This window comes from Spermophilus citellus, assembly GCF_964194105.1.
Source record: "Spermophilus citellus genome assembly, chromosome: 6".
Classification (NCBI taxonomy): domain Eukaryota; kingdom Metazoa; phylum Chordata; class Mammalia; order Rodentia; family Sciuridae; genus Spermophilus; species Spermophilus citellus.
The window spans coordinates 77,135,255-77,161,294 of NC_138187.1; the positions used below are offsets into that span (position 1 = coordinate 77,135,255).

Sequence of the window (26,040 nt, forward strand, 5' to 3'; positions counted from 1 at the left end):
TCTGAAAATGTATAAATCAGAAATATTGGCCAATAATTTATTGAAGATATGAAATGTGTTATCAATTAAAATTAATTATGGCGAAGAAACCCTTCTTACATAGATACAGCTAATGTTTGAAGGTAGAATGTGCTTGCATCATACATTCACCCAGCTTATAAAAATTAACTTACACAAAGTTGGGAAGAGAGAGATACAGAGGACAAACTTAAATAGTGTAGCTGATCCAGTCTTTCCCAACCAGCAATCTTATACTTTTAAATGACAGTACCAGGGACACATGAATATCCTCTTTCCTTGGTCTTGTTTCTATGTGCCCCTTTAAGTGGGCACATTTGCAGCAATGATATAACTGGTGCATAAAGAGTTAGTTGGTATATTTTCCGTATCTCATAATTCTAGAAGTAAGTCAACAACTTTAGTGTCAATCAAAGACCCACAGTTCATTCTGACATAGCAGCAACAACTGGGCTTATTAACAGACAGTGTGTTGGGCTCCTGTGGGATGCTCTACTGAGGAAATACTTGGCATGTTTCAACTCTGATTTTGCCTTTTTACTCATAAGAATCTAACTCTCCAGCAAGGGGCAACTCTATTGTCATCCTTTGGGAGATGACAAGGTAATTTTGATATACAGCTTAACTTAGTCCAAGATCATAAGATTAAAAAGAGAGAATCAGAAACCCACAATTGTTAAATGACAAGCCAGATACTGGCCAAGAGTGAAATTTAAAAATTAAAATAAACACACAGTTAGAATCAGTATAATTGTACTTGTTCGATAGAACATTTCATAGCCTGGACAAAGCCATAACCTGTAGCCCTTTGACATTATAATCTGAGTTTGTATTTGAACTACTTGTAGACTAAAAATTTACATAATTCACATAAATAAATTTATTAGCTTGGGTGATTAGGTAAAAAGTCTGTACATAATAAATAGATACAATTTAGGAAATCAAGGAGCCTTGACCCAGAATCTATTATAACCTCAGACTCATTTTAATGGATTGGGATGGGATAAAGTCTACTTGCAAAGGCACCTAATTTCAAATGGAAGAGTTTTACAAGCATTTATTGATCCATGTTCCCATATGTTGACTTTCTTTCAAATTGAAATCACCTCTATTTGATTACCAAAATCACTGAAAACTAATATTTCGATAGCCAAAAATATTAGTATTTTCAGCATATAAATTGAATGTCTGGTTTAAAACATGAAGTATGAATCTATTTATAACTTTAAGAATTGCATTTTCTGACCTTTGATAGGAAGTATTTCTTTGCTGAAATATCAGATCCAAAAAAATATTTAAAGAAATTTTAACTAGAATGCTTTATTGTCTTATTGCCTAGTCATCCTAGATGTGATAGGAGAAAATTGCTGTCATTTATGATTGAAGATATCAGGAAATCATTAAGCTTTAATTATATACAGTTAGCAACAATGGATAAATTACCCATGGATCTGAAACTGGTGACCACACTAGCCAAAGTCAAGACTACTAGTGTTATAATTTGGATCTGGAATGTTCCCCAAAGGTTTGTGTGTTGAAGGCTTTGTCTGCAGAACAACAATGTCCAAGACAGGGCTAGGGTGAGGAGTAAAGGGCTTTTGGCAAGTGAGTTGATGAAGAAAGCTCTGACCTTATCAGTGGATTAATCAATTGATTGCTGAATGAATTACTGGGAGATGATGGAAACTATAGGTGTTGGAAGAAGTAGGTCACTGGGTGTTAGTTAGCTTTTCCACTGCTCTGACTAAAGGATCAGACTACAACAACTATAGAGGAGGAAAAGTTTACTTGGAGGCTTAGAGTTTCAGATGTCTCAGTCCATAGATAGCCAAGTGCATTCCTCAGGTCTCAAGGTGCTGAGCATCATGGTGGAAGAAGTATGGCAGAGGGAAGCAGCTCACATTGTAATCAGGAAGCAGAGGGAGACTTCTCTCATCAGATAAAAATATATACCCCAAAGCTACATCCCAGTGTCCTAACTCCTCTAGCCACACCCCACCTGCTTCCAGTTACCACTTAGTTAATTCCTTCAGAGGCAATTCATGGATTAGTTTAAGCTCTCTGAACCTAATCATTTCCCCTCTGAACCATCTTGCATTGTCTCACATGTGAGCTTTGTAGGACACAAACCATTATGTTGGAGGAATGCCTTGAACATTATATGTTGGCCCTGGCCCCTTCCTCACCCCCACCCCCTCTCTTTCCTGGTTGTCATGAGCTGAGCAGCTTTCCTCCTTCATACACTTCCACCATGATGTTCTGCCTTGCTTCAGGGCAAAGCAATAGAGACTGCTTAAGGTGAACTGAAACTCTGAACCCTTGAACCAAAATAAGTTATTTCTCCTCTAAGTTACTTTTCTCACATATTTGTCACAGCAACAAAGAGCTGATAAATATAGTCTTTCTCTTTAATGTATTCTCTATTAAGGGCATTGGACTTTCTTTATCAGGAGATAGTTGACTACCTAGGCAGCTGGAGTTGAAGCAGCCTAAAGCAGTCAACAATTCCAAGATTACTGTTAGACTGAGGGCCATATTGTGTGGGCTGAGGAGAATTAGGGTGAGTGTCTGGATGGATCCCTAGTGACACAGCCAATGAGTAGCAGAATAGTGTTTCACAAAGCAATAAAGCTCTTTGACTCTGTATCCTGAAATGTGAAATACTTGCATCATCTAGATATATGTGACACTTACATTCTTTAAATTTGAGTGGCCCAGTTTCAGTAGATCTCAAATATCAGTATTAGGTGAAAACTGCCACAGGAGCTTGTTACATATCCAGATTCCTTTGCAGCTCACAAGGGGTTTGTATTCAGTAGATCAGAATGCAGCCCATGCATTCAACTTTCTAATAACATCTTCAGGGAACCTGAGATGTTCAGAGAGGAACACTGTGGAAATGCTGATTTTGCATGCCTGAGCGATGAATCCTGGAGGGCTGTAGTGGTTTTACCAAAATTATGAGGAAAATCATTCTTAATGTGAAATTGAGAAATAATGCAGAAAAATGCAATAGATAAAAATATTTGCTGTTAAGATATATTAAATGTTAATGAAAAGCTTGTTATTTTAAAAATCAAGAAGTTTCTGGACAAAAGGAAGTATAATAAATAAATTACAAGATTTTGGAATTTTATTAGTTAAAACCAGTGGAATATATTTAATTTCAGAACTTTTTAAAAAACTATTTCTACCAAAGTGGTAATTCAGTGTGCTCAAGAAATTAAGGTACTTAGGGAAATTCCATGCAGCCAAGGTCACTTTGACCTACAACGCTAAAGGAAGTGATTAGATTTTGACTTTAGTTTTTCCTAAGACACTACCAGTCTTTTCAAAATTTTTAAAGAATATTAGATTTTTGTTTATTGTCTTGAAATATAATGTAAAATTGTCTATTTTTTCCTCCTTTTAAGCATTCTAAATCTAGCTTCAACAAAATGTTCTAATTCTTTTTGCATGAGTTATTTATGGCAATCCAGTAAGCTATGATATCATTTTAATCCATCACATGAAAAGCATTTTGAGTGACATTCCAATATAGAAGATTCTTTTGACAAGACACAAACAAGACTAGTAGCACAGTTTGCCTTTGAAGAAACTGCCATGAATTAGAAAGTGGCATAGAGAGGATATTTCCATTTCATCCTAATATTTAATTTTTACCACACGCATGTTCTTACCTGTAAACAACAAATCAATAAACAAAAAACAAATATTTTTAAAAGAAAGGATAGAAATATATATTAAGGCACATCAGAACAATTTGTGCACCCATCAAACAAATTCAAAAGTTAACTTTTTAGAAGCAGAAAATTATCAGTGCTAAATATATAGGATAAACCTCCTTCCTATGGAAAGACAGCATTTGATTGACTAGATTTTATGTCTACAATGCTTGCAATTCTTTTTGAGAAAAAAAAAATGGTATTGAACTGTGTATTCTATCTATCTATCTATTTATCTATAATCTACTGTGCATTTTGGCCTTTGTTTCCTTTTGGCAACTGGAACATTGCCAGAGGCCAAGAAGGGATGTGAATATGGAATAAAAATGAGTTTTCTTTTTTCCAGACTCTTAAGAAATAGGTGCTTGAGCCAAGTCTCCCAATCACCAAGTCCCAACTGAATTATTAAGACGTTCTCCCAGTTTGTTTCTGATTTTCATTCAAGGTATGCAGTATTTGCTCTTCATCCCAGCACCATTTGGCAAACCATAGAGGGAATCTGTAGAAATATTTAGCATCACATATGTTTATAACAGCTTTTTCAAGATTATTCAAGTGACTCTAGTTTTGTTTATGTGTTAACCAACTGTGGTAACGACATTTTATAACCTTATAATTCAGCAAGCTAGACTACAATAATTTCAGTGTCACAAACATATATGAAGTATTTAAAATGCTAATTTAAAAATTTTATTTCCTTAATTTTCTTCCGCTAATAATGAGTTCCTCTGAAATAATTAAAAGCAATTGCCTAAAATGAAATTGCATTTGTTCCACCTAAAAACAGTAGGTGTCAAATTATTATGGAAGCATATACTCCTTAAAACATAAGGAAATAAAAATTTAAAAACAAAAATTAAGGTGCATCTGTTAAAAAAAATAATATGAGTTTTAAATATTAGAAGAATGTTAGATTAAAAACCTTCTATTGAAAAGGTTGACATGATGATAAATTAAATTAAAAATAATATGAGTTTTAAATATTAGAAGAATATTAGATTAAAAATCTTCTATTAAGGTTGACATGATGATAAATTAAAACATTTAGTGACAGTAATTCATGGTTTAATTGTTTAGATGGGAATCTAAAAATAGATAAAGATATTTAAAATGCATATTCATATTCAAGCCATCTTTTTCAATATTTATGTAAGAAAATTATTATAATATAATTGGAATAGTTTCTGTTGTTTTACTTTTTGTTAAAATCTATCTCCTAGGAAAGTTAAAATATGACCATTTTATATTTCTTGATAGGAACATACTATGTAAGATTTTTATGATATTTTCTAAATGTTAAAGATTTTACTTTCTGTCAAGTCCTGAGTCAGAGATACAATTTCACCCATTAGAAAAGCCTGCAGAGAATTTGGAAGAAAATTGTGTCTCAGAAATTCTGACATTTATGGAAAAGTGGAAGAAATCCAGTATTTTAGCAATGCATGAAATAATCCCATTACTTCTTTACTTCGTAGAGTATCTATGTACAACTGTTATAAAAATGCATCCTTTTGTATAATTGTAGGGTAATCTGACCAACGTGGTATACATTATCAGGGGAAAACAAAGATGAAAATAATTCAAGATAAAATTAGAATTATTCATTGAATAATAATTTGCTTTTCAGTATTCACTTGATCCTACAGAAAAGGACTGACAATTCTGGACCTCTTATTTTTCCAAATGAATTTTATGATTGCTTTTTTTATTTCTATAATGAATGACTATGGGATTTTAATTGGAATTGCACTGATTCTATTTAGTGCTTTGGGTAGTACAGCCATTTTGACAATATTAATTTTGCCCACCCAAGAGCATGGGAGATCTTTCCATCTTCTAAAGTCTTCTTTAATTTCTTTCTTTAGCATTCTGTACTTTTCATTGAAGAGGTCTTTTATCTCTTTTGTTAAGTTAAGTTGACTCCAAAGTATTTTTTTTCAGGTTATCGTGAATGGGGTAATTTTCCTAATTTCTCTTTCAGAGGATTCTCACTGATGTATAGAAATGCATTTGATTTATGGGTATTGATTTTATATCCTGCTACTTTGCTGAATTTATTATTAATTCTACAAGTTTTCTGGTGAAGTCTTCTTTTTTGAATCCTCTAAGTATAGAATCATTTTGTCAGCAAATAATGATAGTTTGAGTTCTTCTTTTCCTATTTGTATCCCTTTAATTTCTCTTGTCCGTCTAATTACTCTGGCTAGAATTTCAAGGACTATGTTGAATAGAAGTGGTTAAAGAAGGGATCCCTGTCTCATTCCAGGGTTTAGAGGAAATGCTTCCAATTTTTCTCCATTTAGGAATGATGTTGGCCTTGGGTTTAGCACAGATAGCTGTTACAATGTTGAGGCATATTCCTACTAGCCCTAGTTTGTCCAGTGTTTTGATCATGAAAGCGTGCTGTATTTTGTCAAATGCTTTCTCTGCATCAATTGATATAATCATGTGATTCTTATCTTTAAGTCTATTGATGTTATGAATTATATTTATTGATTTCTGTATGTTGAACCAAACTTGCTTCCCTGGAATGAACTCCATTTCATCATGGTGCACTATTTTTTAAATATGTTTTGGAATGTGATTTTCCAGAATTTTATTGAGAATTTTTGTGCCAATATTCATCAGGGTTATTGGTCTGAAATTTTCTTTCCTTGATGTGTCTCTGCCTTGTTTTGGTATCAGGATGATACCAGCTTCATATAATGAGTTTGGAGGGTTCCTTCCTTTTCTATTCATGGAATAATTTGAGGTGTATTGGAATAATTTGAGGAGTACTGGTATTAATTCTTCTTTGAAGGTCTTATATAACTCAGCTGTGAATCTGTCTGGTTCTGGGCTTTTCTTGGTTGGTAGGCTTTTGATGGTATCTTCTATTTCCTTGCTTGAAATTGATCTGTTAAAATTGTGTATGTCCTCTTGACTCAGTTTGGGTTGATCATTATGCCTCTAGAAATTTGTTCATATCTCTATTAATTAGAGAGATGAAAATTAAAACTACTCAAGATTTCATCTCACTCCAATCACAATGGCAGTTATCAAGAATACAGACAACAATAAATGTTGGCGAGGATGTGGGAGGAAAAGGCACACTCATACATTGCTGATGGGACTGCAAATGGTACAACCAATCTGGAAAGCAGTAAGGAGATTCCTTATAAAACTTGGAATGGAACCACTATTTGACCCAGCTATCCCACTCCTTGATCTATACCCAAAGGATTTAAAATCAACATACTATAGTAATGCAGCCACATCAATGTTCATAGCAGTTCAATTCACAATAGCTAAACTGCAGAAGAACCGAGATGCCCTTCAATAGATGAATGGATAAGGGAGTTATAGTGTATATATACACAATGGAATATTACTCAGCATTAAAAGAGAATAAAATTATGACATTTGCAGGTAAATGGATGGAGTTGGAGAATATCATGCTAAGCACACTAAGTCAATCCCAAATCCAAAGGCCGAATATTCTCTCTGATAAATGGATGCTGATACATGATCAGGAGAACATGGGAAAAATGCAGGAACTTAGATGAGGCAATGGAGAGGGAGGGGAGGGAGGAGAGGTAGGGTGCATGGGTTCAGGAAAGATGGTAGAATGAGATGAACATCATTACCCTAGGTACATGTCTGACTGTGCATATGGTGCAATGCTACATCATGTACAACTAGAGAAATAAGAAATTGTGCTTCAATTATGTGCAATGAATCAAAATGCATTCTACTGTCATATATACCTAATTAGAATTAATTAATTAACTAATTAATTAATTTAAAAAGAAAGAAGGACTGGGAGATTTTGGACTAGCAAGACTCATTTCTCCTTCCTAGAAAGCTACTTTTTCTGTCACCTCAGCTCTTGAATTTTCCCTTCAATGACAATTCATAATTAAGGGACAACTATTCTCTCCATGAATCTTAACCTTAACTGTAACCATTGCTAATGATAGGTTCTTCTAAAAATAGACAGATTTCATTTTCTTAAAATAATGTCTCTGATCACAGGAAAATACCTCTATATTGACCTGTGCCCTGATCAGAATTAATCTATCCCTCATCACACACCATTAACACACAGGTTTATTTTATCATTTCCCAAATTTAATTTCCCTCTGCTGATAAATCACAGTAGTTCTGTATTGAAGGACAGGAAGGTAGATATAAGGGTAGAGATGCCTTATACCTGAATACTTAAAATAATTTTAATAGCTACAATTCATTCTGTGTTTACTATGTGTTGGGCATCTTGTGAAAATCTTAAATCCACTAAAGTCTATTAATTCTATAATTTTATTTGCCCAGATAGCTATATGATGCAATGTGAAAATTCCTGTTTAATAAAATAAATGAGAATTAGAGAGGTCGAGAACCTTACCCAAGGTCACAAAAATAGTAATTGGTGGAGCCAGGATTGAAGGGTTTTTTTTTTGTTGTTGTTGTTGTTTGTTTTTGTGTTATTTTTTTGATAGGCTGGATGGTGGGAGAGATGAAAAAAATAAGTGTTAACATATAAGAAAACACAGCTTTTACATGGGCTGGACAAGCAATCCTAAATGGTAGGTATTCATCAGAAAATAGGAACAAGACCCTCCACAGCCTACCCAAAGGATTTCGTTAGTTTAATAATACTCACTTCCATTCAAAACTTACTTGAATGGCCTGTTGTAAAAGATACATACAAAGTTTCCTTTAACTATAATTGTGGTTATGTTCATACAAATTGCATGATTGAAAAAACAGTTTTCAAGGAAAAAAAAATAAAACCATTGATTGGTCAAAATAATAATAATACATGAAGCTGGGTGAGTGGCTCAAGCCTATAATTCCAGTGACTCCAGAGGCTAAGGCAGGAACATCACAAGTTCAAGGCCAATCTCAGCAACTTAGCAAGGTCCTAAGCAACTTAGTGAGACCTTTTCTCAAAATAAAAAGTAAAAAGTCTGGAGAAGTGGCTCAGTGGCAAAGTATCCTTGGGTTCATTCCCAAGTATCCTCCCCCCCCCCAAAAAAATAGCATGTATATTTCTTAAGTGAGAAAAAATATGAATAATCATTTAAAATGGCATGCAGCAAAAAATGTATGAATAATGTATTGTATATAGGACAATTACTCTCATTTCACTTTATTCTGTGTCATTTTCTACACATATATCAGAAGCTAGAGCATAAATTTATCTCTGCCTTACTCTCATAGGCCCACATGTAGGTCTATGAAAACAGAATAATCTCTGATCTTCATTTTTGAAGAACAGACTCAAAATACTTCAGGCATTTGAAATTTTATTATGCAACCATAAACTTGGATTATCTAAAATAGTGAACAAGCAGGCACACAGAGTTGGAGGTAAATATACAAGAAAACTTGACTTAAAAGGCTTATTGAGCACAGAGTCTGTATAAAGATCAGTGTTGTTTATGAAGTGCAAGAATCAGCTCTGTCCCCTAAACACACATATGCCCAGTTCTCTGGGACAGGCTTGCCATGGGCTTGTCCCACTGTCCCATTTAGTCAATGTTTCTTTCTATTTCCAACACGGAATGTTTGCCCCATAAATTTTGTGGTTACTCTGCCAAACACCACTCCAGTATTTGATTGTCCTCCAGTCCTGCCACTGTCTAAGCTTACAGAGCATTGGTATATTCACAATTTAAAGCAGAGCTGGAATTTCTAAGCAATTATTTTCCATAATGGAATTCCTGTGACAAAGACCATATGGCCCACAATCCCAGAATATTTAAAAGCTGGCCCTTTACAGGAGAAGCTTGCCAAATAAATGGAGGCCATAAAAAGAAAAGTGTTGATTAATGAAAAAAAGTAAAACAGTGTTCACAACAAACTAGTTCAGAAAATAATATTGGCTCTCTGGTATGAGAAGTTTAAGGAAGTAAGGGTAAACAATTTAATTGAGTATTACCTGAAGAGAAGAGTCAAAAGCAAAGAAGAACCAGGTCAAAATGATATAATAGTGTTTGCAACTGAGTAATAAAATGGGCTTTGAAGGTGTTGAGTTGATGGGTGTTATGAGCTGAAGGAGAGAGCAGCATGAAGATTCAAGTCCGTATATGCATTCGACATATGCTTATTTAGCTGTTTTTGTTGTTGGTTGTTTATTTATTTTTGGTACCAGAGATTGAACCCAGAGTTGCTTAACCACTGAGGCATATCCTGAGCCCTTTTTATTTTTTGTTTTGAAATAGGATCTTGCTAAGTTGCTTAGGGCCTTGCTAAGTTGCTGAGGCTGACTTTGAACTTGCTATCTTTCTGCCTTGGCCTCCTGAGCCCATTTATTTAGTTTTGCTGTAAATATGTTTTCTATGTGGATTAAAGGCATGTGCTCTGCAGTACTAGGTCGGTTTCACTGAAAACAAAACTAAAGAAAAACTACAAAGCCAAGAATGGTTCTATTAACATAAGGTGATGTTAACTATATTTTATGAAGCAGAAAATTGCTTCACACTCTAACTTTTAAAATCTTTCTATTTTGCTGTCTTTAATAAGACATAGAACATTGGTACACATGAGCTGCATAAAACTGTAATAGAATTAGCATTTAGTAATTTGATACTTTATATGCCTGAACAAAGCCAATGTGGAATAAAGCAAGGAAATATGGAAGAACACACTGTTTTATCACCAGGACTGATCCTCAAAGTGAAAAGAACTTACTCAAGAATTGTTAGTAATCTCTATAAGGACCTGGGCCTGGGGTGATCTTAGAAAACTTCTACCCTTCCAGGTGAGCTACAGAAGGTTTATTATAAAGAGAGCATAACAAAAAATGCAAAAAGTAAGCCAAGCTATTTATAATCTAAAGGTCATTTTTTTTAATGTTCTGGGGATGAAACCCAGTACTTTATTCATGCTAAGCAAGTACTCTATCTACCATTAAGCTATATCCCTGAGCCCAGTACATCTTATTTTTAAAGCATTGATATTACAACCTAGAATTCAAGAGGCAAATCAATCTCAACAGTCTACACACACACACAACACACTCACACAAACACACACACACACACACACACACACACACACCATAAACAATATATGATATTTATATGTATTTGTGTGTTAGAAATTCTCAAACACAATTTTTAAATAATAAGGGAATCATCTTCGTATCATTGCAGCAAGTTCTATAAGTCTTAGAAAACTATTTCTTCCAAAGTCAACTTATTTCTACTTGGAATAATTAGTCTTAAATGTTTAGAATATGAAATCAAAATTACTGTGAACTCTCAATATGAACAGAGTTACATAATGTTCTTGGATCAAATAAATTGATGAAATGGAATAAAGACTAATTTCATGTGGAATGATTAATTAATGTAAATTAATACAGACTATCACATATGTGTAAAAAGATATTCTAATTTAACCTAGTTCCTTGAACAGTTGTCTCACAAATAAAATTGAAGGATAGAGAAGTACAGTATCAAAAAAAATTACTGGACAAATGTCTTTTAAGAGAGACTGTGCTGATAATGATTGTTAGATACATTGTTACTTTCTCTAGCCTTATATGCCCTTAACATTGAATCTTTTGGAGAACAAGAAAGAAAATATGTTGCTTTCCTCTTCGCAGCGCCCTGTTAATGCTATATTATCATATTTTAAATGAGCTCATAGTACTTGTCTGAAAAATTTAATGACATTGTAAAATATAATGATAACAAGCCTGGATTAATTATGGGGAGAAATATATAAGTGATTTAATAAAATAGTTTTCAAACTTTTTTCTTTTTAAGCAGGAAAAATCATTTTGAAAAGTGGAAGTCTAAATACACACAGATAAAATTTCATAGCCTTGGGTACAGTCTATGGTTGGAATTCACAGTCAAGCCCTTCTCTCTCTTTCACCTACTGGAACAGCCTATGAGGGCCTTGACAAAACTACATGCTGAATTCTGGATAGAACTTAAAAATCTGTGACTCATGTATGTTTCCTGGGTAAAAGCTACTAACCTTCCTAATCCACCCAGTCCCTACAGATCATTTCAAAGGATCCACATCAACTATAAGTAGGAACACTTTTGTATCTTAAGCAATGGGCAGAGATTGGGGGAGGCATTTATTTGATGTAACAGTTTATTGATTATTCTTCCTGAAGAGGTGGGGACAATGGTAATGGTCTTTGATGTTCCCAAATTATTTGTTTTCTGTTTCAAAACAGCAGTCAAGAAAAATTAATCTTTACCATTCTTTGAGAAACTAGAAATACTGTCTTTGTCCCATTCTCTGTAAATCTCAACATATCCAATAAAATTCTGAGACTTACTTGTAGGAAAATAATAAATTGGCAAGAAGAACTTTCTTTTGTGGGACCATTGTCCTATCCAAGGGATTTCTCATTCCTTCCAGAGTTCAATTTTGCAATTTTAACAGAACAGGTAAATTGATTCATGACTTGTTGATGTTCCCAAGGAAGAGGGTCAAGTATGAGAAAAGCAGAAGCTGTGAATCTAATCACCATGGAATAAAAATTTATAGCCAAAGAATAGCATTCTAGAAAGGCACGGCATACCTAAACCCCAAGAGTTGACATTCCTTTTTCTAAACCAACAGCAAAGTAAAAGTTACAACTTTTTCCATTCCACTTTTTTGCATTCACAGGTGCTATTTAAGTGTAATATTTGGCATAAAGTCAGAGATTTTTAAGAAAGGATGTCAAAAATGGAATCCTGCAGTTACCAGTAGTTTCCTTTGTGATTGAGTGTTTGCTTCAGGGGCTCATGGCCCTGGGGAGGAAAATTTCCTATTTCTTCTTTATTTCCCTGAAGATTCAACTCCAACTTTTGTTCTACCAAGGTAGCAAAGTTGCATGCTGACAAGAAATTTATAGATTCTGAAAGAATTCATTAATCAGCACTGACTCTGTTGGCCAAAAATGCTGACCCCTTGGTGAGGACTTGGAGGGTACTATGTGGATTTTCCTCTATGGGTCAGGTCACAATGTCTTCATAAAGCACTTTTGACCTATGCTATGTGCTAATGGAAGGTATAATAGCATAAAATAACTCGTGTTTATTGAGTACCTACTATGTTAAACATCACAAGAGAATTTTTATCTTTATTATCTCATTTAATTCATACCAAAACCCAGCAAAGATAGATTTGACCATCTCCATTTTACAAAAACTGAATCTCTAATATTAACTTCCATAGATTGCAATTGATGGCTGAGTCAAAACTGACCTTAGTTTTGTTTGCCATTCTAAAGCTCATTCTCTTTCCCTAAATAAGATAGCCTGAAGGTTTTCTTTTTGTTTGTTTGTTTGTTTTGCAAAAGTCAAATAGGAGTAATTGTGAATAATATTCCAAAGTTGAGGTGAGAATTACATGGCTGACAGTTGTCAGAGTTCAGGTCAACTATTCTATGCCCAAACAAATGTCAGTAACCTCTTCTTTTCCTTTTCTTGTTCCTGTGATGGTCATATTAAATGGACCGATTTTTTTTTAAATACCAGTACCAGGTTGAAATTGTGAATCAAGCTGTTAATTATTAATTCAAGTTTAGAAGCTCCATTGCTTATAGTGCCTATACTTGGAAAGGGAGTTGGGGTGGCAAGGTAGGATCCTCTTATCTAATGTGATACAAAGTGATGTGCATTCAACTTTTTGAGGATATGCTAGTATGTTATCAGACACAGGATTCTAGAATTGGTGCATTTACTTACGTGGAAAAATAGCAGTATTTTTAATAAAATACTCAAACTTTATAATATTATATGCTAAAAGCTACAAAATGGTTAATTTTATTCTTTCAAGGAATATGCCAATACATATAATCTATTTTTAAAATAAAAATATGCAACATTTTATTCACATATAATTTGAAGAAACAAAATAAAACAGACCATATGCATGTGCTAGAGTCTTCTTTCAATAACCGTATTTCAGCCTTAGATTGTCATTTATCTTTGAAGAGTCACAGTATTTCTAAAGAAGTTGAAAATCTTTCATAAATAAGGAGCCAAGTTATTAAAACATTTTCGACTAGACTCTGTCTAGTTGCCAAAGCCATATTTAAGATCAATGAACAAGGAAATATTTTCTTCATAACACTGGAAAAACAAGCCTGACTTTAAATGTTAATAGCTCTTGGTTAGCTAAAACTTTATATTCATATGTCTAATTATGAAACTTCTGCTAGATAAATTTTCTCTCCTAGAGCTGAGGCTGTGACCTTGGTTAGGGATGGGAATTGAAAAAAGGGTGTTCCTCTATTAGAGGACATTCCTTGGGAGAGCAGCTTGGGTTGAGTTTCAGAGAAGGTATAAGTAGAATGGGATGTTAAAAGGCCTGCATAACAGAAGGCAAGTTGCCAAAGTATGTGAGAAATTGGAGAAAACAATTTGGGAAGGAGTTTGTAAAGAGGGAAGGGAAGGTATGGATTTCAGTGCTGTTTGTATCTTAATCTTATATAAATCCCAGCAAGTACCCACCCAGAAATCCCAGAGCTGATCATTTCTTGAGTTGAATATGTTGATGGGTTGTTCTCTGTCCATAGATGGCTGGTCTCATTTGGTTGTACACTCTGATCCTGGTGTCTTAAAAAGAGGAATGCCTGCAACTTTTTACTAACCTGGGATTTTTACCCTACTCAAAATTTCCCCATTTAAATCTAAATACTTAACTTTGAAATATCTTTTGGTCTCTTCCTGACTTCATCTTTGTACTAGTGAAATAATTTGCTTTTCAACTTTCCAACATCATAACAAGTATTATTTTGTATCTGTGGTGAGGGTTATTATGAGTCTTAACCATTCAATGCTTTATTTTCTATGTAATCCCACTATGAGTTGATTTATCATTTTATTTCAAATTCACATGAGGAAGGTACAAAGCAAAAGCAATTAAAGATTTGACTGTCCTCCAAGCTTCACTTTCTGGGGGTCTATCTTTGCCTTGCCTCTTCAAACCAACACAACACATTGCTGATTAGAAGTAGTTAGTGGCCATGTGGGCTTGTTTCTCACCATAGGATTCAGTTTGTCCCATTATGAATGAGATTAGCTGTAGAATATTCATGGATATCCTGTAGTATTCATGAGTGTAGAATTTTTGAACATTTATAGGTAAAATCAAAATAATTAAAACATGGTCCCATGCATTTATCCCATGAATACAAGTATGCTTTAATTTAAAGAAATCTATTAATGTGATTAGTAGCACTGTTTTTGAAGATCATTTGATGTCTTGATAAAAGGAAATAAAAATTTGATAAAATCCAATGATTTTTACTAAATAAAAATGTTAGTGGACTGAAATAGGAAGATACTGATTAAATTCAATAACAAATATTATTTCACAACAACATATGAGATATATTGAACACTAAAGCCCCAGAAACATTCTCATTAAGCGAGGGAATAAATCAAGAATGTGATCACTGCTATTATGTAACATAGTTCTATAATTCTAGTGAATGCATAGAGGAAAAACCATCAAATGAAAGATATGACTATTGGAAAAGAGAAAAGCTTTTATAAATAAAGGAATCAGTTACAGAACAATTGTACAAAACAATATCTTTCTGTATCAGAAACAGCCATTTAGAAAATACCATCATGGAGCCTCCTTAATAAGAGAAAAATAGATAAAATTGTCACAAACTTAATAATGTGTAGAACCTGCATAAGGAAAACAATGACAATTTGGTGAGGCACTTATATAACACTTAAGTAAACATTTTAAAAGCTGAAAATTTTGAATGTATTAAGATGTCAATTATTTTCACATTAATTCTGTCAAATGCACAATGAGATTATTACTTGAAACATCAAAATTGATTATAAAAATCACAGAGAAGAATAAATGAGTGAGACTACTCAAGAAAAAAATTAAATTAAAAATAAGATCAATGATGGAAGACTTAAACTACTAGGCATTATTCAATAAATGATCCTGGGACTCTTGCTTTCCTATTTGAAAGAAGTATGTTTTTTTTGTTTTTGTTTTTTGCTGCTCTCTTAGTCTTTTTTATTTCTTAATTTGTCCTAATTCGTTATACATGAAGTAAAATGCATTTTGACATGTTGTACACAAACAGCACAACTTCTCATTCCTCTGGCTGAACATGGAGCAGTTGTATCAGTAGTGTAATCATACATGTATAATGGGTAACAGAAGTATGTAATTTTAAATTTAGTTTTTACTTCCAACCATATACCAAAACAAATTTTAAAGATTTTAGAGAAATAAAGAATAAAATAATGGACTAAGTAGGAGAGAATCTGACGAATACTAAAGTAGTGGAAGCCTTTCTCAGCAAAACAAAAACAAATTTTAAAAGAACAGATTGAAAATCTTCACTATGTAAAAATATGTACGACCAAGAAAAATCATATCTAGAATTGAAGAAAAATAACAAATGATATATTTATACTCTAGATTCATAAACGTCTTTAAAAAAGAAAAAAGCCCAATCAAATAAAATGAGGAAAATAAATGAGGATACGATCAAACATTATATATCACTTTTAAACTAAATTCAGAAGAGATGTTGACATATTTTATAAGGCTTGTTTAAGGATTAAAATGACAAGTATCTTATATGTGGTTAGAATAAATTTTTATAAAACCATATAGCAGAGTGCACATTATTATTAACAATTACCTCTTAAGGGATATTTATGGATAGGAAAAATTCCCAGAATATTATATTAACTGTGAAAAAGCAAGCTATTACATTTTATGATTCCAATTTGTTGAATGCGTAGGCAAAAGTAAATATGTATTAAATAAAGATTGGGTAGAAAATAAAACTAACAATATCTTAGCATTGAAATATACCTGCTTTTGTTTGTTTCTATAATTGTCTCTATATTTCTATTAAAATGGGTTATTTAAAAAACTAGACAATGTTTTTAAAGCACAATATGATTTAAAATCTAAATTGTTTATTGCACAAATTGAGGTTTGCAATTTAGAAGTGTCATGATTATCAATTACCCAGTGAGTCACAATCAGTACTTTTTTTAAGGAAATAGAGTAGAATAGAGGATATATCTATGCCTTATATGAATCTTTAGTAGAATGAGAAATAATTTTAAAAGTACTGCAACAAACATTTAGGTTCTAATAAATATACAAAAATATAGTTTAATGCCTATACACTGTATATTAAATATATTTATTACTGTAGTATTTCTAAAGCATTTGAAAAGCTCTGTTTTGGAATAACCCATTTTTAATAGAATTGAACATTTCTGAAACCACATACTTTCAATGATAATAGGTTCACCTCCACTTGATGAATTTGAAACAGCACAAAACTCTGTCATTGAGGAAATCAAATTTCATGATCTATGCCTCCATTAATTAGGGCAACAAAACAAGCATACTTTCCAAACAAGGATCTTACAACTATGAAATTGAAGATACAATGCTCATAGGGAAGGAAGGTTTATTTCAATATTTAGCCAAATTTGCATCATTTTAAATTGCGTTGCTAGCATATTTCTACAGATAACAGTAGCACTTAAAAGTTAAATGGGGAGAAAAGATACAAATTGGAATTTGCCTTAAAAATCAGATGGCAGCCAGGCACAGTGGCACAAGCCTGTAATCCCAGCAGCTGGGGAAACTGAAGCAGGAGGATCAAGAGTTCAAAGCCAGCCTCAGCAACGATGAGGCACTAATCAACTCAGTGAGATCCTGTTTCTAACTATAATACAAAATAAGGTGGGGAGATGTGGCTCAGTGTTTGAGTACCCCTGTGTTCAATTCCCAGTACCTGCCCCCCTGGAAAAAAAAAAAAAAAAAGATCTGACTGCAGGTAAGTCAGTCCGAGCCCTTTGAGTCAAAGAACTCTTAATTATTTTCAAATTAGGGAATACTTTATTTCCCCTTCTAAGTAGTATCTTAACACACTTTAAAAAATGTAAACATGAAACAAATACTTAAGTGTTTAATATTTTAGATAGAATTACCATTTCCTTGATTGAAACATGCTAAAAGTTAGAAGGTCTAAGCTCCTTATAATTACTTTGCTCTAATCTGGGATTAGTGGATTGCCCAGCCTATAATTGACTTTGTTTTTATGCACTTCAATTTGAACACAGATTTCAGTCTACTTTTTATATGTTCTTCATTCCATTAAAGCACTGAAAATGCACAATCAAGGATTACTTTGTCAACATCAGCAGTGGCTTTTAAACAGAATGATTTCTGAAAGGATTGACCTGTTTCCAGAAAGGCCTAAATATTATTGTCTCACTCCCAGCATTAATTCTTTCCTGTCCTCCACTCTCTGAAAAAAGACTAGCTATCATAAATGACGTTCATAGGACCAAAGAACTTTACCACAAAAAGCCAATTGCAAAAAAACCTTTTACTTGTTAAAATTTTTATTGATGAAAGATGAACTGGAAAGATTTCTATTTTTTTAACCAATCATTTGGAAAGAGGATTAAGATGTGAATTTTTCAAACATTATTGGAAAACTGTAAAGATAGATGTTATTTTGATGTTATTTTGTAAACACGTTTACTGTAGATACTATACATCTAGAAAAAAGATTGAGTCTTTCTGTTACCACATATATGGATGTCAGAGATGAGATGATTTGATCCCTTCTGATTCCATCTGAAACTCATTTTGAGGGAAATGTCCCTTTATTCTGCAAATTATTCTTATTGATGTTGAATCATGATTTTGAACTACCATTAACATCAAGAGTTTTTATTTAAAGAAATCTTATTCCACATTCTCACGTTATAATGTTAGACAATTTCATAATTTATCCTGCAATAGTGTCTTTATAATTGATTACTGATAGAGTTCATCAATCATTTGCAGAGCTGTATGTAATGAGTAGTTTAGGCATGAGAATTCTGAAAAAATTTAACCTCAAGTTTGTTCATGTTAGAAGAAATATTTTTAGAGGTGAAATTATTCCTGCCATGCTTAAGGCTAATTAGGAACAAGAAACACACCTCAGAAGGAAAATGATATGATTTTTTTACTAGTTTTCATTGAGAATAATGATGATTATAAATCAATAATTTAAATTTTATGACCTATCTTTCAAATTAATTTTTTTCAATAGTTGAAAATAAAATGTTTTTCTTATATTTTACAGCACCCTAGTACCTATTAGCTACTTTATCTTATGATAAAATATGTCATTACTTAAAAATTGTTATTTATCATCTCATCTAAAATATTTCTCCATCTTTTTAAAACATTTTTTTTCTATTTCTTTGATGCTGGAGGTCATTTTTACCCCTTTTGGAGACTGTGGCAAGAAACTTTCCCAAATGTTACAATTGATTTTTCCATTATGATAGCACACCCTGATAAATACACCTAACTCTGTGAGAACCATAGAAATCATCAAATACTTTGATGAGGTAGGTATTCATCCTAAAATTTTCAGAATTTTACAGATCTTTATTTTTACATAATTTAGTACAGATGTTAATAAACTGCAGAAAGTGGGTCAAATATGATCCACTTTCTGTTTGAAATTTTATTGGCACATAGACTCACCCATCAGTTTATGCATATATCCATGTCCACTTTCAAGCTAAGAATGGCAGAGGTGATTAGTTGGAACAAAGAATATATAGCTTCCAAAGCCTAAAGTATTTACCCTCAGGTCCCTTACAGAAAAATGCTGACCCCTGATCTAGAAACTATTTCCTGATGGGGTCTTGAGATTCTATGAAGTTTCCTTCCTTAATTCTTCTTCAGTTCTCTTTTATAACCATTTCATCTTCCTAGTAAAATGACACATGTTCAATTGTTCAGTCAGACATGCATTTTATTTTTAATCCTTATCATTGTTTTTGTGTATAGTCTAATGCTTATTTCCTTCATCCAAATATTATATTACCCTTGCCAAAGAAGTAGTCCTTTATTTGAAACTTTCTACAAAACTGAGATAAGAAAGAAATGAGATGTAATTTATTCTTTTATCTCTTGAGATGATAGGGCTGCAAGCAAGGAGAATTTTTTGGTGGTTGTTGTTTTCTAGATGGAATTGTTTAGTAAGTTTCATTTAACACCTATTTCTGGGGTTTTGACATGAGTACCTTATAGAAATTAAGTGAGAAATAGAATTAATTTGAACTATAACCCTCTATCAATTTCTATTGGAATTAGATAATGGTAAAAAGATAATATGTTGGGGAAAAACCATTGGGAACTTATTGTATTTAGGCAATGAGACCTCTTAGAAATTAAATTTAAAGGAATATTTACAAAACCACAGTTTTTATCTACTTACAAATATTGAATAGAGATTTGACACAAATGTGATGTCAACTTAGATTTTTCTCTCTCAAGATTCTATAATACTGATTCTCAAATATGATGATAGAAACTTTATATTGTAAACACACATAATATTAATATTGTGCATGGAATAAGTTCCTAAAGTATTCCTGAATCTTGTCTGTATAGTGAAAATGTCACTCATTTTTCTACAATCATCAACTTTGCTACCTGCCTGCTACAAAAACATTAGTTACTTAGGTGTTAAAACAGCAAATGATAGCCCTGCATGGTGGCACACACCTGTAATCCCAGCAACTTGGAAGGCTAAGGCAGGAGGATCACAAGTTCAAAGACAACCTTAACAAAAAGTAAGGCACTAAGCAATTCAGTAAGACTCTGTCTCTAAATAAAATACAAAATAGGGCTGGGGATGTGGCTGTGTGGTCAAATGCCCCTGGATTCAATCCCTGGTACTCCCTACCTACCCACCCCCCCAAAAAAGAAAAAAAAAACCTACTAATCCTTTACTATGTACTGGACACTCTACTTTTAATTCTCATTTAATCTCCTCCACTTCATCTTACAGATGAGGAAATAGGTTTACAAGGGAAAACAAAATTTAAGGGCAACAAAGTTCCAACTAAGAAGAAAAACTATTTTGACATATATTATACAGGATGATGACTACAGTTAATAATTGCATACTATATGTTTTAAAACCACTAGGAGAGTAAATTTTTACATATTTTCACCACACAAAAAGAAGTTTATGAGGGGATAGCTGTTAATTAGCTTAATTTAATCATGCTGCATTGAATACATATATTGTAATATCCCTTTATATGATGTAAATATATGCGATCCTAGTTTGTCATGATACAATAAACTAAATGTTTTTTAAAAGAAGGAAAATTGACTTCCCTGAAATCACACACTCTTTTTGTACTGACATAAAATTCTGACTCAAAACCCTTACTTCTAACCATCTGCTCCCTGAAGGCTTGTAAGTCAATGGTAGTACAATTGCACTTGGCTTTTTCAAGACTTTAAGAAAGGGTTGCAGACTCTTCTGGTGGCATGAGAGGAGATGTTTCTGGGAGGAGATCAGGCTTGCGTTGAATGGCGTTTAGTCATTGGGAATCCCAGACCTGTGAAGCAGCATGTTCAAAGGGTAGTTTCATGAGGGAACCAGCATGTGCAGGGAAGGATATTAAAGTGCTATTATGGGAACACAGGAGCATAGGAATGGGTTGTGGTGGGGTGGCCTGTATGAGGGGCAAGGGCCCTGCTCATAATCTACAAGAAACCAGCAGTTTTCAAGTTTCAGTGTGGTAAGAATGGCCTAGGATGGGCCCCCACTGCTAGAGAATCTAGGGCAGTTAGACACAGGAATTTCAACAGGCCTCATAGGTAATTCCACTGAGGGAGACCCTCTTATGAATCACTGTTGAAAATATTGGCAAATCAATATGCTGAGGCATGACATGGATATCTTTAGTATGTTTAAAAATAAAAAATATTAAAACGCAGTTCATAGAGACTAGAAAGTGTTTCCAAAGATGATTTCTGATTTATTTAGAATCCAGAAATAACATGAAAATGGCTTTTTTAAAGTGATTTCTCCCCTCCCCTTCCCACACACAAACACACACTTATAATTGCTTTGGGATGCTACTTGGATTAATGGGTTATAAAAAAATATGCTGAAAAAAACAGGATTCAGTTTTATTCATTTTTTTAAAAGGCACTGTAAACTGGTTAAAAAAAAAAAGTAGAAGCTTTATAAACCAAATCTTACTTGTTTTAGCATTCTGAGTCCTCTCTCCCTTACTGTTAGTAAACCACAGATAAATGAGTAGGCAATTAATTGTGAATTAATTAATTACCTAATTGACACATATTTTCAGTAGAACTCAATTTTGCACAATATAACTGGGGAATTATTTAGCAAATCAAGGAAACTACAATGTTTCTGTACTTTTCCCTGGAATGAATTTAACAATTTAAGCAACTAATTTTTCTAAGGTAAAATTTCAGATGACATACAAATTAAAGATCTGGTGCTATCTTGTTAATATAAGGTAAAGGCTCACATATCCCATTGGCTTTGGATACATCTGAAATCCAGAACGTGAACACAAAGTACATTTTTAAAATTATCTATTCCATTTAATTACTGATGGCCAGGTGGTTTCCCAAAAAACATTTTTTGTAGAAAATTAATACACTCAGCATCATCCAAAAGAGAATGTCAGTACATTCTTCAATATTTAAACAGACTTGAAAGCAAAAAAGAAGAGAGAATAGTCATCTAACTGATCTGGAATTAAATAGACGCCACACATCAGAATCTCACTAGGTAACCAGGCCATAGTCAACAGGGAATTCTCAAAGTTAGGATGCCAAATCATACATGGATGTTTATTCCGTAGTTAAGCTTGTTGAACACAGATGGTAGGCATAAAATAGCTGAGCTTCAATGAATCATGTCTGGAGAGAATGATAGATATGGCCTTTTTTGTTGACAGTGGGGTTGTTTTCACATTCCACTTGAATTAAATTATGCTCTTTCATGGTACATAATCTCTGGCTGGGATTCTTAGAAAGAGCCATTATGGAGACTTACTGCAAAACAAGTGGGGGGAAAAAGATGTTTGCAAAGTAAAACTGTTATAAGAAATGTAAAAGAATTAGTGGATAATTTCATTTATTTTGAAAAATAAATAAATGCCTATTATATTAATATAGATTTATATGTGTGTATATGTGTGTGTATACACAAACACACACATATTTATATTTTAAAAATGATCAATTTATATCCTTAATCGACTAGTGAAAGCTGTTTTGAGTTCCTAATATGAAAAAGATATCATGGATCTAATATACTATATGTGATCAGTATAAGACTCTGACCCTAACTTTAAAATCTTCTCAAATTTGTGATTGAGACTGAAGCACATGAAATATAAAGTAGAAAACTTAAATAGTAAAGTAAGATGTAACCGCCCAAATATGAAGCATTATCAGAATGTGTTCTGGATTATAATTTCTGGATTTTGAAAATGAATGGGTTGCATCAAGATCCATACAGAAGACAGAACATTATTATGGTCAAGGAAAAGAACAGGAACAAAGTCTTACTAACAGGTTCTTGATAAATTAGGCCTTTGTGGTAGTGTTGCTGGACATCCCCAGGAGCAGACATGGGTTCACTAGAAGGTCTCACAGAACTTCTCAAAGTTATTATGCTCAAACTTGCCATTTAGTACAAAAAAAATAAGGTGGATTAAAATGAACAAATGAAAAAGACACATAGTTCAGAATCCAGGAAAGACCAGGCAAAGCTTCTGGTACCCTCCGCAAAATCAAATAGACAGCACCTCCTTCTCCCACCAACAGTGTATTTCAATGCACAGGTATTAACAACCAAGGAAACTCACCCAAGTCCCAGTGTCCAGGGTTCTTAGGATCATTCATACAGGGATGGAACACCCAGTAACTAACCTTACCTATGTCTCAGTCTCCAACTTCCCCAGAGGTCAAACTGATACAGCATAGCTCAGGACTCCAGGTGAATAAAACTAGACATTCGTAATAAATCATGTTATCAGCACAAGCTATCTTGCCTAACCCAAGATCTAAGATTACACTCTTATCAGGCAGGATATTCCAGGGTTTAGAGGCTATCTCCCAGGAGCTGTTTGAAACCCCCAAACTGCACATTAACTCTACTGCACAATAGAGAAAGAGGTTATGGAATGATGGGTGTTTCTGTCAGCTTTCTCACTGCTGGGACTAAAAGTCAACCAGAATAATTATAGAGGAGGAAAAGTTTATTTAGGGGCTCATGGTTTCAGAGGTGTCAGTCCATAGACAGCCATCTCCATTCTTCAGGGCTTGAGGGGAGGCAGAACATTGTGGTGGATGAGTATGGAGGAGGGAAGCAGCTCACACAATGACTGGAAAGCAGAGAGAAATCACCACTTGCCAAATACAAATGTATACCCCAAAGCCACACCCCTAATGCCCCACCTCCTCCCCATACTCCTCCTTCCTTCAGTTACTTCTCAATTAATTCCACCAGGTGATGAATTCTCTGAACCTTCTTGAATTGTCTCACATGTAAGCTTTTGGAGGACACCTCACATCCAAACCATAATAATGGGTATTAAATAAATAAGAAAGAAATCTTTACAAAAATGATACCTGCAAAAACAAACAAACAAACTTGTATTCATTTATTTTGATGATGAGAAAAAAAATAGGAGGAAAAAAGAAGTAAACTTCATAGAACTGATCTTGCCTTTGTGGGAAGGATCTAAGCCTTCTGAACAGAAGAATCAGCCTCAGGGTACAACCTCTTGTCTTGTGTGACCCTAATAGTTTGACAACTAGGAGAAGTCATTAACACTGAATGTTTCACTGCTTCTTCAGTTACCAGTTATGCAGAAGAAAGTTGATATTATGCCCAACTGAAAATCTGAGAATAAACTACTTACCGACCTTTTTCTTTAAATTTCTGTTCCCTATCCTGGACACCATCTTTCCTTTCAAAATGATGCTGTGATCTTCAAAGATGTTCCAGTGGGTTTGATCGCCATCGGCAGGACTGGGTGGACAGCGGATGTCCTGAAGAGGTACGTGAGTGCTTTAATATGATGAGATTTCTGGGACCAAAGCATTGTATTGTGGCTACATTCTCATTCTTAATGAGAATAGCATGTAACAAAAATGGCATGTAACAAAAATCATCAGGTACTGAACTCCAAATATGTACTAAACATTGGGGTTAATTTTATATGTATATAAATATGGGGTTAATTTTATATGTATATTTATATATATATAATTATACATATATATGCATATATTTATAATTAAACTGATATATATCCATTTATTCTCATATCTATCCTATGAAGTAGGCACTGTTATTATTACCCTTGTATTACTGAAAAAAAGAAGAGAAGGTAGAACACAGAGGGGTTAGAGTGTAGGGCATGAATTTTAAAATTATTAAAAACTACAAAGGTTTTCTCATTCAATAAAGTATATCAAGTCAAAGTACTAGTTTAAAAACTTAGGAAATGGATAGTGACTAGAAACTTTTCTTAAAATTCATTTTGGGGAGATGCCTCATAAGATCTTGAAAAACATATCTTTAAGAATGTTCTTGATCTTTAAGTTGTAGGGTTGTCAATGAAGCTTTAATTAACTTTTTGACATTCATTTGGGGATTTACAGTGATATATATGAATCCTTACATCTTCACTTAGCTAACAATGCTTCAAAAGAAAATATATTAATGAAGCTCTGATTGTGTTTTCAGATCATTGTTTCTTTCTTGTAATCAGTTAACTCAATTAAAAATATTCAAAATGAAGATCTGTATTTGTTTAAGATTCAGAATGTAATCCCGACATTTTAATTTCTTGCTTCAGTGTGGTCTCACTAGGAACCATAGAGGATAAAGAAAATCCATCATATTCTTAAGTTTTCCCAGGATATTTAGAGAAAAATCACTATGTTCTATGGACTTTGCTTCAAAAATAAATTTAAACATTCCTTTATCTTCCCAAGGATCTCAAACTCTCTAGTACATTCTACGATATTCATTGTTTCCGTTTTATTCTGTAATTAAATGATCAACATTACTAGCTTTGTGGTAAACAATTCTATCCTTTCTTTACAGATAAAAAAATAATTTCACCAACTATGTTCCATTTTCCATGCCTAAAACTAGGGTTAAATTTTCTTTCTCATACTGTGGTATCAATTTACTCAGTAAGTCTAATGAACACTAAAATGCATGTTTGTGAAGACTCCGGGGAACTGTCCAGGGCATCTGTAAATGCACCACATGCATCATATTTGAGGGATCTCAGAAAGCAGGTTTCATATCCTGGGGTAACTGGATTTGCTGAACTAAAGTGTTTAAGGACATCCTCTTTGTAGGAGAGAACCAGAACAGAACCATGGCTCTTTCGGCCAGTTCCTCACTTATCCCAAGTTGTTGCATTCCCAGCACCTTCTGCAGTTATCCTTGAGAACTGTTAGTGAG

At 33.5% G+C, this 26,040-nt stretch overlaps 1 protein-coding gene across 1 annotated transcript in view; it reads left to right on the forward strand.

The window, feature by feature from the left end:
- The window catches only part of PLXDC2 (plexin domain containing 2), a 426,852-nt gene that overhangs the window by 347,392 nt on the left and 53,420 nt on the right, over positions 1-26,040 (forward strand). The window contains exon 10 of the mRNA XM_081299629.1: positions 24,556-24,616. Coding sequence (XP_081155755.1) covers positions 24,556-24,616 — 61 coding nt within the window. The remainder of the gene's footprint in view (positions 1-24,555; positions 24,617-26,040) is intronic.